The sequence below is a fragment of the Otolemur garnettii genome, unplaced genomic scaffold, assembly GCF_000181295.1.
Source record: "Otolemur garnettii isolate 467f Iridium unplaced genomic scaffold, OtoGar3 scaffold00156, whole genome shotgun sequence".
Classification (NCBI taxonomy): Eukaryota; Metazoa; Chordata; class Mammalia; order Primates; family Galagidae; genus Otolemur; species Otolemur garnettii.
Window position 1 is genome coordinate 1,608,204 of NW_003852551.1, and position 13,925 is coordinate 1,622,128.

Sequence of the window (13,925 nt, forward strand, 5' to 3'; positions counted from 1 at the left end):
AAAAAAAAAAAAAAAATTTCAGATTAATATGAGAGTACAAATGATTAAGTTACAATGTTTGTGTTTGTTAGGTAAGGTCCCTGTTGTAATTGTGTCCTGCACCCAGGAAGTTTGCCATATACCCTTACATTGTGCCCTCTAGGTGGGGACACACCAAACCCCTGCCCTCCTCCCCCTGTCCCCCAACTTGAATTAAGTTGAGTAAAGAGAGAGATTTCTCAGCTGAACCTTTTTGAACCTTTCTGCTTAGCCCGCCCACCCCACCTTGTCCTTACCCAGCATAGCAAACAAACTGGGGCTCGTTGCCGTCCGATTTTTCTCTTCTGCTCCCTTGGGCAGAGGCCTTGAGAGGCAATAGGCCACAGTCAACCCAAAGTAGGCTGCAAACGTGTAGATGTGCATCATGTTTGAATGGTCATCCATCTACAACAAAACCCAGCAGAAGCAATGAGTATCACATCCTCTCCCCACAGGCAAACTCTGATGTTTCTTAGAGAAAGTTTGAAGCTTCATGTGGGAGGTATGACTTGAACTCATGAGACTGGTGTTCAGACCTTACCCAGCCCACTTATTCAGCCTTTTTCCTTCAGAGGAGCCCCTGAATAGCTGTGGATTTATCCCAGGGAAGCCACTGGCTGGACTTCATGAGTAGCTCTTAAATGCTTCTGGCAGAGATCCACTTAGATGGGGCAAAAAGCCATGGGAACCCTCCACACACACTACTTCCTACTTATCAGCAGAATTTCAGCTCTGTGTGGAGTGATGGGTGATATATACTTGCAACATGAAGCAGCCAGACTTTTTATGATATCAAACTAAAGCCTTTAGTAAATTCTAGATATGTGCTAATTTTGCTTCATGAACACAAAATTTGATAATCCTTAATAACTTATTTATTGGGCTACTGGTAAAGGCTGTCAGATGTGCCTTCCAAAAATATCCAGAATTGGCAGAATCATTGCCACCTCTCTCCACGGATTCCATCTTGATTTAAGCTACTGTCACTGCTACCCCAAATTACTGTAATAACCTCCTACCTGGGTGCCCTGTTTCCACTTATCCTCCTACTGACTATTCTCCACAAAGCGGAGTGACCCTGTTAAAATGTAAGTCAGACCATGTCATTGCTCTACTCAGAGTCCTCCAGTGGCTCCCATATCACTCAAAGTCTGTATGCTTGCTATGACCTACGGGACCCTCTGGGACTGCTGTCTCTGACTTGTCTGAGGTCACCTCCTGGTCCATTCCTCCCACCAGGTGTTCCCACCTAAGGTCATTCAGCTGCCTGGAATGCTCTTACCCTCCCACCCCCAGCAAGGGCACAAGGAGAGCAGGATGGAGGGGGTAGTCCACCCTGGGTGCAAGCAATAAGGGGATGCATTATCTGTAGAGGATTTCAAACATTTATACAACCAGCTAATTGTTTGTCTTCTTCTTTTCTTTTTCTTTCTTTTTGTGAGACACAATCTCACTCCATCACCCTGGTTAGAGTGCTGTGGCATCATAGCTCACAGCAACCTCAAACTCTTGGGCTCAAGCTCTCCTCTTGTCTCAGCCTCCCCAGTAGCTGGGACTACAGGTATCCGCCAGGTCACCCAGCTAGTTTTTCTACTTTTAGTAGAGACGGGGGTCTTGCTCTTTCTTAGGCTGGTCTTGAACTCCTAAGCTCAAGGGATCCTCCCAACTCAGCCTCCCAGAGTGCTAAGATTACAGGTGTGAGCCCCTGCGCCCAGCCATGCCTGTCTTCTTTTAAAAGCACCACGTGGCAACAATTCTTAAGAGCACTAATGATAAAATACTCACCTTGGTGGATGCAGAACCCCTTCCACTGCCCTGCCATTGATCTGCCACTGCTCTCAGATACCCCCGAGACTTGCACACTCGCTTCCTTTAGTCTGTGCTCAAAAATCACTTAGTGGCACCTTCCCTGGCCACCTGTCTAACATTTTATCATCCTTCCCGAGCCTTCCTGTCTCCTTTCTCCATTTTATTTTCTCTCTATGGTACTTATCACTATCTAACACGTTCGATATATGTATGTTTTTGCCTATTTTATTGTTTATTGGCATTCTTTCCTTCTGAAATAGAAATTCCATGGGAGTTGTATTTTTCCACTGCCCGGGGAGTGTGCGGTACCTGATAGGTGCCAAATAAATATTAGTGAAATGAATGAGCGATGGGAAAGAGTCCTCAGTCATATGTAAAGATGAAAGCCACAAAATTCCCCTGTAAGAACTGAAAAGAGGGCTTGCGCTGTTCATCTCTTCGCTCTCCAGGACTCCGGAAACCATACCTGGGGATGCTGGCTTGGAACACTCATTTCCTGAGTTCCCTCCACTGAAATAGCTCTGGTTCTCCCTGATCCCTCCCACGGAACAAACCCAGACTGAGCTAAAGTTCTGAGGATGCAAACTCCCAGAATCAGTGCTAAGCCTTCCCCCAGACCAGTTAAACTAGCAAGTTGAAGCTGCAGAGAGTAGATAATGTTATATTAATACAGTCTTTTAAAACAATCATTATAAAAGCCATAACAAAGTAGGAAAAGGTTAATGATGAAATTTGCCTCTCTTCTTGACAGCTGTGTTTTTATTGTGTGAACTGTGTTCCATGCCAGTTACAAGTGGTCGTACCAGAGTAGATAAATGACCCAGTGGACTAATCAGATTCTTTCTCCATGAATCAAAGAATTAAGACTAACTGAGAGAGAAAAGTATCTAGGACCTAGAAATGCAGGAATACATGTGGATGGGTGCACAGACAGGACATTTTTTCACTAATGAGGTGTGCAGAGAGATTAGATGTACAGAGAGGCAAGAAGCCAAATGCTGGAGAGCACGGACTACCCAGGGTCATAAAGGCTTCTCAGACCCAGTTTCAGCTCCTTCCTGAGCCGGCTGCATTTCTTGCCTTGGGTGGTCCTTAGACTAAATCTCTCTCATTCTGCCTAAGACAGTTCTAGTGACATTTTCTTCTTGAGAACCAAAGAGTTGTAATTAATCCTCACATTAAGCAGAGAGAAAAGCAGAAAACAAAAGTGTGCCTACATGAATTCATGAGCCCACAGTGATGTAAATAAATAGATGAATGAACAAATGGCTGGATGGAGAAGTGAAAGCTCTTCCTTACAGAAGGATGTGAACTAATGGATGCAGAAGGAAAGACACAATTAGAGAACCAGTATGGGCAATCATCATAGTGCTGATTGGTTCAGGCAAGAATCAATGGATGCCAACACTAGCGGGTGAAAGTGTGAGGAGAAGAGGCAGGATTTTTTTTTTTTTTTGCAGTTTTTGGCAGGGGCTGGGTTTGAACCCTCCACCTCCAGCATCTGGGGCTGGCACCCCACCCCTTTGAGCCACAGGCACCACCCGACTTTTTTTTATTTTTCTGACAGAGTCTCATGCTGTGCCCTGGGTACAGTGCTGTGGCATCATAGCTCACAGCAGCCTTATACTCTCAGGCTCAAGAGATCCTCTTGCCTCAGCCTCCCAAGTAGTTAGGACTACAAGCACCCGCCACCATGCCCAGCTAGTTTTTTCTACTTTTAATAGAGACGGGGTCTCAATCTTATTTTATTTTTTAACTTTTTTTTGAGACAGAGCCTCAAGCGGTTGCCCTGGGTAGAGTGCTGTGGCATCACAGCTCATAGCAACCTCCAACTCCTGGGCTCAAGCAATTCTCCTGCCTCCGCCTCCCAAGTAGCTGGGACTACAGGCACCTGCCACAATGCCTGGCTATTTTTTGGTTGCAGCTGTATTGTTGTTTGGTAGGCCCGGGCTGGATTCAAACCCACCAGCTCAGGTGTATGAGGCCGGCACCTTAGCCGTTTAAGCCATAGGTGCTGAGCCGGGGTCTCAATCTTGCTCAGGCTGGTCTCCAACTCCTGAGCTAAAGCAATCCATCAGCCTCAGCTTCCCAGAGTGTTAGGATTATAGGCATGAGCCACTGCACCCAGCCCAAGGCAGGATTTTATGGGAAATTATTTCCTCGCTAGATGCTTATTAATTACAAAGGGGAAATTAGTAACTTTATAGTGGAAGATCCTAGCAGACACCATCTTAACCAAGTGATCGAAGTTAACATGCCTAGTAATGGGACAAATTGACACCATGTCTCCTGACATGATGCACTAGGAAGGACATACATCACTTTTGTGGAATTACTAACAAAAATGGATACCCTAAGCAGTAGACAAGCCCACATTCTATGAAATAAGTGGCTTATAACATATCAAGCTCATAAAAGACAAAGAAAGAAGAAGAAACTGTTCCAGGCATTGATGGAGGGTAAAAAGACGTGAGAACTAAATGCAAGGTGTGATCCCAGACCAGAAAAAAAAAAACATTTTTTTTCTTTTAATAGATAGTATGTTTTGAAACAATCAGTAAAATGTGAATAAAGTAATCATATTGTATCTATGTTAATTTCTCGCTTTTGTTAACTGAACAATGTTTATGTAAGAGAATGTCCCTGCTTTTAGGAATGCTACACTAAAGTATTTAGGAATTAAAGTAGTACGTACAGATGCACAGAATCAAAAATTAATACAAAAAAAGAATTTACAATATTCCCTTACAGACCATTTTTCTTTTTTCTTCCCCAAACATCCCCCGAAGAAGATGCCGTCACAGTTTCTGGATAGAGTGGTCATCTTACTGTGGTCATCTCTCTGCCTCCTGGCCACTCCTGGTCACTGCAGCTGTCAGCAGTGCCCTTCAGCCTTTCTCTCCACCATCCTCCCCAGGCATCATCTTGGTCCACCCAGATCCTCCCCTCTTGGGCCATTGACCTCTCTCCTCTCATACCTTTCCCTCCATGACACTTCTGCCACCCACATCCACAATCAAAGCTTAAAACCTTGTCATGACCTGTAACTGCTCTGCCTCCAGAAACTCGGTTTCAAGCATCCCAACTATGACACACCACCTCCTGTCTGGCTGGCTCACTTCCTTAGATCTCCCCACTTCGACAACTGCAATCAACTTCAACAATTGCAATTGCCTGATAACAATGGCAGTCATAAAAATAACAGCCTGCCACGGCACCTACCCTATGCCAGGCACTGTTCTACACACTTCCTTAACTTGTTCACCGCTCACAATAGCCCTAAGAAGTAGGAAGTACTATTGTATCCCTATTCTACAGATAGGAAAACTGAGGCCCATGGAGGATAACTAAGCAGCCCAGATTGACTCAGCTAGTGTGGATTGGGCTGAGATCTGAGCCTAGGCTGCCAACTGGCCACAGACTCCATACAGAGTGCTCATCACCTCTAGGCTCCCCATTTTTGTTCTCTTTTGTTTGTGTCACATTCTCACTCCTTCTGAAACCAGCTTCACTCCCATGACCCAATGTTGCATCCTCCCCCTTTAAAACAGCCCCATTTTGGGTCTCTCTTGGTCTCTGGGCTAATTCTCGGCAGCACCCCATGCTGGGCAAGTCCAAGTCTGCTTCTTCCACCTGCCCAGAGCAGCTTCACACAGCTCTGATCCCTGGCTCACTCTCCATGGGCCATCGTGTCTAGGGACCCTGGGCCAGCTGCAGCCCTGCTGCACCTCTCTGGTCTTCTCCCTGGCTTCCATTCACACAGATGACCCCATCCCACTCCTTCCCCTCCAGTTCCCTCCTTCCTCTTCATCTTCACACACAGCTGATGCCTTTGCCTCATTTCTTTGAGAAACTATAGGGGAGAAATAGAGAATTCTTTCCCTGTAGGAAACTGGACCTACAAGTCCCCACCACCAAATATGCCAACCTGTCCACACTCCCTGCCGTCCAGCCTGTTAAGGCGCTTCCCCTGCATCTGCCTAAAGCCATCAGTGCACAAAATCCCACTGCCTCTTTCCAACTCAAAGACTCAAGTCATCTCTCTTCTGCATCATCCATTTTTTTTTCTCTACTAGATTATTCTAACTGGCATGTAACATCACCTATCTGAAGTAAATAAACAAAATATGCCTGGGCCCCACTCTGCCCTCTGGCTTCTCCCCTTCTTTGCTCCTCTTCCCAGCAAAACCCTCAGAAGCTGCCTCCCCACGTTCTCTACTTCCCATCCCCCACTCTGAAACCAGTCAAGTCAGCCTTTTGCTGTCACCCTCTTCCAAAATCATATTCAGTCAAGGTCCCCTGTCAAATCCAAGGCTCACTCTCAGCGCCCATCCTACATGACCTCTTTGCAGCATTGAACCCATGTCAGGCACTCTCTTTACCTGCCTCCCAGGACTCTGCCCTCTCCTGGTTCTCCTCCTACCTCTCCAGCCACAGTTCTCAGCCTCCTTAGCTGGTTCTGCCTCCTGTCCCCATCGAAAATGTGGGATGCTCTAGGGCTATGTCCGCAGACTCCACATCTCTATTGATATTCATCCTTGCATGATCTACTTGGGCTTCATGGCCTTATCCACCACCGATACCATAAGAACCCCCAAATTTATATCCTTGGCCCTGACCTTTCCATTAAGCTTCAGACTTGTATGTTTCTTTTCTTTTCTTTCTTGAGACAGAGTCTCATTCAGTCACCTGGGTAGAGTGCCAGGGTGTAGCTCATAGCAACCTCAAACATTTGGGCTCAAGTGATCCTCCTGCCTCAACCTCCTGAATAGCCAGGACTATGGCACCCGCCACAGTGTCCAGCAAGGTTTTTTTCTATTTTTAGTAGAGATGGGGTCTTGCTCTTGTTCGGGCTGGTCTCGAACTCCTGAACTCAAGCTATCTACTTGCCTTGGCTTCCCAGAGTGCTGGGATTACAGGTGTGAGCCACTGCACCCAGCCCACACTTGTACGTTTCTATGCAGCATCTCTACTGGGATGTTTCATACACATCTCTAGCCTTCACCTTAACCCCACCATGATGTACAGAAAACTCTGGCTTTTCCCTCCCAGATCTAGTCCACCCCAAGGCTCCCCATCTCAGGAAATGGCATCATCGTCCATCCGGTTGCTCCAGATCAAAACCTTGGAGTCATTATGACTTTTCTCTGTTTCTCACACCCCACATGAGTCAGTTAGCAAATCCTGTCCCTTCTGCCCTCAGAAGGCAGCTGGGATCCAGCCTCCTCCCACCCTTACAGCTATCACCCCAGTCCAAGGCTGGATCATTACCATTGCTACCTCTTAGGTTTCCATCTGTGTCCTCCCTTTCCCCTCTAGCAGCCAGTGTGTTTCTCCTAAAATGCAGGTCAAATCAGCTCTCCTTTGCCCCAAATTCCCCAGTGTTCCCTGTATTTCTCAGAGTAAAATCCAAAATCCTTACTCTGGGATAATGAAGTCTAGCAAAGAGGCTTCATGCTTTTTGGGGGGAAAGGGGGTAAACATGCATCATCTCATGTAATTATTCAATTACTCCCCCAACCCTATATGGTAGTTCTCCTTATATTATAGAAGAAGAAACTGAAGCTCTGGGGCTGCATTTGGTGGCTCACACCTGTAATCCTAGCACTCTGGGAGGCTCAGGCATGTGGGTTGCTTGAGCTCAGGAGTTTGAGACCAGCTTGAGCAAGAGCAAGACCCTGTCTCTAAAAAATAGCCAGGCATTATGGTGGCTGCCTATAGTCTCAGCTACTTGGGAGGCTGAAGCAAGAGGATAGCTTGAGCCCAGGAGTTTGAGGTTGCTGTGAACTATGATGCCATGGCATTCTTCCAAGGCAAGCAAGTGAGACTCTGTCTCAATAAAAAGAAGAAATTGAAGCTCTCAGGCAGTGTTTTTCAACCTTTTTAATCTCACAGCATACTTGAACCTATAGTTAAACTTCTGCAGCACATTTACATTATTTTGATAAAAAATAGTAAAAAACAAGTATATACTTACTGTGCTTTGAACTTCTTTCAAGAATAATAAATCTTTTAAAAATTATTATTTATTTATTTTTTGACCAGGTCTGGGTTTGAACCTGCCACCTCTGGCATATGGAGCCAGAGCCCTATCCTTTTGAGCCATAGGCACCACCCAGTCTTTTTCAAATTATTATTATTTTTTTTTTTTTGCTGGGTTTGAACCCACCACCTCTGGTATATGGGGCCAGCGCCCTACTCCTTGAGCCATAGGCGCCACCCTAATTAATGATCTTTAAAAGTGTTTGCAGCACACTATTTGAAAATCACTGTTCTAAGGGGTTAAATTGCCCAGAGTCACTTGGGGGTTTAAGGTAGAGATGGGATACACACCCCAATCTTTGACAATAAGTCCTATGCTCTTTCTCCTACACCAGGTTGGGACTCTGGGTTCTCATATGGGCCCTGCCACTATCTTGCTAAGTATGCATGCTTATTGCTTTCCTCTCTCTGGACATCAGCTTTCTCACGGGTGAGATGGAGAGGTTCAAAGTGATGGCCAAGGAGCTGGGAGAGCCGTGTGGACTGGCCTCCCCTTCACAGTAGGCTTCAAATTCAGGCTTGACAATCTGTCCCAGTGAGATCACATGCATAGTCACTGACACACACTGACCGGTTTGAAAGAAGACACTGCCATACAGCTTGCTGTGACCACTGCCAGTGGGGTCCTGGGAACTAATACTCTTTGTACACAACACATAACTAACTCGTGAATAGCATAATCCTGTAGGATCGTATCATTGAAGTGAAAAGCATCTATTTACTGTGTACCATCATTTGGCACAAATCACATTTTTGTAAGCCCATCTGGGCCTGTCTATATTTTTCAAAATCCCAGAAGCCTGACCAAATGGAGGTAGGGGCCTCTGTCCACCCTCTCACCCCTCTTCCCCAAGGCCCCTCCTCACAGCACTGTGACTCACACTGAGGAAACGCTTGCTGATCGTCCTCATGGTGCCAAAGGCTGTCACCTCCAGCAGCGCCATCACCAACAGCTGCACCAAGTTGGCTTTTCCCAAGACGGCACCCGCTGAAATCAGCACCGACGTAGCGCTCATGGTGGCCTGCTGAAATCTGGGGGAGAAAGGGAGAGCCAGGATGACTGAGAAGGAGGGATGCTGCTCATTTATTCAACATTCAACAAATACTGCCTGGCACCTGTTCTTTCCCTGGCACTATTCAAGACACAGGGGACGCAGCAGGAGATAAGATTTCTATCCACATGGGGGCTGATGCTTTCATCCGGAGTTTCCTTTGTCCCTTTGCCCACCAAGATGGCCTCTACACGCTGAGAGTTTGATCTGCACACACTGGTCATATTGAGGATGCTCAGAGGTGAGGTAAGGAGGCTGAGTCTTCTCTCAGCGCTCCCTTTCAGTATCTGACACCTGAGACTCCACCCACAGATTCTTTCTGCCATCATTACTCACAGATGCTCAATAGAGGGCGCTCTCCACCCACTGGCCCACCCGTACAGTCACCCCATCTTTGTCCATGGAAAGAGACTTGGGTTTGGAAGTAGGACATGGGCATCCAGTCCCAGCCTTGCCACCTGAGCAGCTATTTGATCTCACTGAGCCTGTTTCTCCTGTAAAATAATAATAATATTTATCCCATGGTAGGGCAGTGGAGATTGAAGGGATATTCTTCCTACAGGCGTGTCTAGCACTGAGACCAGTACACTGAACTAACTGATAAATAGAAGTTGGCATTATAACATTATTACTGATTCCTGCTTTCCCTTGACAAATGAACACACTCAGTGTGGGGTTCAGGAGCCGAAAACAACTCTTGTCTTCAAGGTGCTTATGATCTGGCCAGGGAGGCAGGGCTTATACCATGAACTTGTTGACTAAGAATATCTGTGCTATCACAAAGCTGGAAGGGTTCACTGGAAGGAGAAAGCGATGCTGACATCATCAGGGAGGACTTCCTGGAGGAGGCGGCATGGGGCTGGACAATCCATGGACATCCACTCTCTCTTGAGCACCTTGCTCTGAGTCTCCCTCCTCTTCCTGGGAGTTAATGATGATAATGCTACCACCACAGCAACCATAATAATAATGACTTATTGAGCATTATGCATAACAGGCTTATAACTCATTTAAAGTTTGATTCTTTGAAGACCTTCTATAAAATGGTGATAGGTTACCCCTCAGTAAACCCATTTTATAGAAGAGGATATTGAGACTAGAAAAATTGAATTTGGGGCAATGGCCACACAGCAAGTTGATGACAAATATAAGGTTTCAACTCAGCCTGCTTGGCTCCAAACCATGTTCTGAAGTCAGGACACAGCTTCCCCAGTGTTTGCTGCTGACAGAGTCCTGCTTAAAGCTCAAGGACTTCAGAGGGAGGTCAGAGAAGGGCCAAGGGCACAGGCAAGCGGCCTTCTAGGGACCAGGAGCTATTCAGAATAAGGGGATACTCAACCTTCCACCATGCCCGGAGAGGGTGTGCCTTTTAGGTGAGTGTTCATTTCATTGACAAGGGCTTAATTCAGCAGTTTGTGTGCCAGTGGTGGTATTTCAGATCATAAGTGCCAGCTGGGAAGGTGCTGAGATAGTGCACTGGTTAGGAATGCAGTCTTGGGTCTGGGCTGCCAGGACTGGAATCCTGATCCAGCCACTTTCTGGCTGTGTGATCTTAGGTAAATTATTTAATCACTCTGTGCCTATCAGGTGGAGGCAATGCCTCTGGAGTGGTTGTGAGGGCAAAGGGAGGTAACAGATGGCAAACACAATAAGGGGGTCGGATATTGCTACTATATTGCTATTATCTTCCAGGGAGAGTCCTCTTGAACCTTTCAAAATAGAGCATTAAAAATATACTTTTAGTTTCTTTTTATTTTCATTTTTGTTTTTTGTTTTTTTTGCAGTTTTTGGCCAGGGCTGGGTTTGAACGTGCCACCTCTGGCATATGGGGCCAGTACCTTATTCCTTTGAGCCACAGGCGCCACCCCTTATTTTCATTTCTGTTCTAATAACCATTATTAAGTTCTTAGTATGTGAAGAAAAAAAAGAAGGACAAAGTTGAATAAAATAGGCCCCTGCCCTGAAGGGACTCGAAGCAGAACTCTTGGAGTAAGGCCAAGTGACAGTGCCCTGTCCCCAGAGGCAGGCCTGGGCACTGCCCATCAGCCCTACCCTAGCTGGAAGGAGCCCAATGTTCAAATCTGCAAAGCCAGTTCTAGCAGGTGTCACAGCTAGGAAGGTCCAGTGCTCAGGGGTAGGGCAGGGGAGTTTACTCAGGCTGCCAATGGCCCCATCTTGTCTTCCTGGACTGAGTGAACAAACAGGTCCCTGCAGACATCAGAAAGAAATCAGCCCAGACAGCCATGGGGCAGAGGGTAAAGGCTTATGTGACCTTAAGCCAGGGCAGCAGAAATGCCAGACCAGGGCCACCACTGTCAGAATTCCCCCAGAATGCCCTTTGTCACTTCCCAAGTGGATACTGGGGATTATCAAATCCAGATGGGGATTACCTTTAACACTTTTAAAAAGGGAAAATGTAGAGAATTCCCCTACCCGGGGCCAATGGGAAGCTGGCTGGATGGTATATCATGTGTGATCACTCTGGAGAGTGTGGGAAGGGTTACAGATAGTTAAAAGCTGAAGCTGTCTCCACCACTGAGCTGTGTGGCCATGGGTAGTGCTTTACCCTCTCTGAGCCTCCATTTCCTTATCTGTATGCCAGACAACCCCCACCTGGAAGAGTTAAACAAAATATTTGTGAAGTGCCTGGCACAGTGCCTGGCTCATGCAGGAGGTGTTTCACGGCCATGCCCAGAGGTTTAGCAGGGTCTCAGAGTATGTGAAAAAAAAAAAACCCAAAGAAGCAGCTGGGTGCGGTGGCTCATGCCTGTAATCCGAGCACTCTGGGAGGCTGAGTTAGGAGATTCCTTTGAGCTCAGGAGTTTGAGATCAGCCTGAGCAAGAGTGAGACACTGTCTCTACTGAAAAGAGAAAAACTAGCCAGATGTAGTAGTAGTAGATGCATGCCTGTAGTCCCAGGTATTGGGGAGGCTGAGGCAAGAGGGTTGCTCAAGCCCAAGAGTTTGAGGTTGCTGTGAACACTCTCCCTTGGGTGACAGAGTGAGACTCTGTCTCAAAAAAGAAGAAGAAGAAAGATAGAAAACAAAGAAGGACAAACTGGAACAAAGTTGAATAAAACAGGCCCTTGCCCTGAATGGACTTGAAGCAGAACCCTCCAAGTGAGGCCAAGAGAGAGTGCCCTGTCCTCAGAGGCAGGCCTGGGCACTACCTATCCTAGAGTGGCCTTCAGCAATCTCCAAGACACCTACAGTGAGGATTTACCAGCATCTAGGCAGGGCAGAGATTCAAAATTGGCTAAAATGAAACAAAACGAAAAAAACAAAAAACAACGTTTAAGGAAAAATTTAACCTACCTCCTCCCATCAAGTGCTAATTTCTTTTTGAAAACTGTATAGCTGGACGTGTAACTATTGCCCAAGTTAACATAGAGAACATTTTCTGCACCCTGGAAGGCTATTTTGCACCCCTTCCTATTCAACATCCACCTCCTTGCCTGGGGAACTACTTGTGACTTCTGGCACCATGGCTTACTTTTGCTCGTTCTTAGTTTAGCTAGGTCTCATGTAAAATTCATCTGAACAGATCATAGTTAATCTATGGAAAGCAAGGTGATGGATGTGTTAATTTGATGTAAGCTTTTCACATTATATATCAGATCAGTACACTGAACCCCATAAATGCATCAATGTACACAGTTATGAAAAAAAAATCTAAGGAAAGCAAGGGCCTGGCTATTTCTTGGCCACCAGCATTTGTGGACTAAGATCTTTTCTTTTCAAGAGACTGTCTCTGGGTGTGACATTTCTATTTCTTTTTGACTAATCTCTTTTTTCTTAATTTATTTATGAACCAACATTGTAACTTTACAAAATCATAATCAATCCTTTAAAAAAAGAATGCAGAGAGGGCTGTAGACTTGAACCCACTGTGATATCACAGAGTAGGGTCATCCGATAAAATACAAGATGCCCAGTTAAATTTGAGGTTCAGATAGGCAATAAATCATCTTTTAGTATAAGGATGTCCTAAATATGGCATGGGATTGGTGCTAGAAAGAGAAGGGGCTATCCCAGATCTTCTAGAACCTATCCTCTTGAGTTCCATGCCCTCAAGGACCCAGAAGCAACCCAGCCACCACCTGGGTACCTGGCAAGTGTGATGATGATCTTCTCAGGGGAGAAATTTTCCAGAAAGCCATCCAGCAGGACCGCCCACTGCACCCCAAGCACCAGCATGAAGAGGCTGAAGCCCACGCTGCTCCAGACGTGTCTCCACAAAGATGAGGTGAGGAAGCCCATGCCAAGGGCCGCCATGACGGTGACATCCTGGAAGGCTGCCCAGGGAGGAGAGAGCAAGGAAGAGGAGGGGCAGGAAGCAGGCAAGAGAGAAGATGGTGTACAATTAGAGTTTTACAGAATGGCACCTGGCAGGAACATTTGCAATCATCTACTAGTGCTTGGCTCTTTGAGCCTGTTTTCTTTTCTTAATAGTGAGGATATGCATACATCCCATGCAGGGTTGAGGTAAGGATTGGAGGAGCAGCTAAGGTTGGTTAAGCACTTAAGGTGGGGCCTGGTCCACAGTGAGTGCTCAGAAAATGCAGGAATTATTAAATGTTATTATAAAACATAATGATATGAACACGTGCAGACCCTTGGCATTTGTGCTTGACACATAGTTGACACTCAGTAAAGGTCACTGCTACCATTATTAGGATCAGGTTCAACCCCCTGGTCGTGCACATGAGAAAATAAGGCTACAGCAGCTGAGTGACTTGGCCTAGGTTACCCAGGAAAGAGGGGGCAGGGGCAGGCCCAGTGCTCCTATTGTTGAGAATCAAATTATCTTTGCGGAAAACCTCTCTCTCCCTTCACCACCTGTTTCCAGGGACCTGGTGGGCCAGAAGAAAACACCTGGACCTCGGTGTGGCCCTCACCTTTCCTGGGGCTGTTGTGACAGGTGAGTGGGAGAGACACACCTGATTGCAGGGAGAAGGCCAGCAAAGGGGAAAAGTGAGCACTTTAGTTCCAGTTTTGAAAAATG

The 13,925-nt window shown here is 46.3% G+C and overlaps 1 protein-coding gene across 2 annotated transcripts in view; it reads right to left on the bottom strand.

Moving 5' to 3' along the window:
• The window catches only part of RHCE (Rh blood group CcEe antigens), a 43,434-nt gene that overhangs the window by 20,555 nt on the left and 8,954 nt on the right, over window positions 1–13,925 (bottom strand). For both annotated transcript variants that reach the window (XM_023519103.1, XM_003799844.3), the window contains exons 2-4: window positions 13,029–13,215; window positions 8,751–8,901; window positions 276–423 (exon numbers count right to left, since the gene is read on the bottom strand). In XM_023519103.1, the coding sequence (XP_023374871.1) occupies window positions 276–423; window positions 8,751–8,901; window positions 13,029–13,215 (486 nt within the window). The remainder of the gene's footprint in view (window positions 1–275; window positions 424–8,750; window positions 8,902–13,028; window positions 13,216–13,925) is intronic.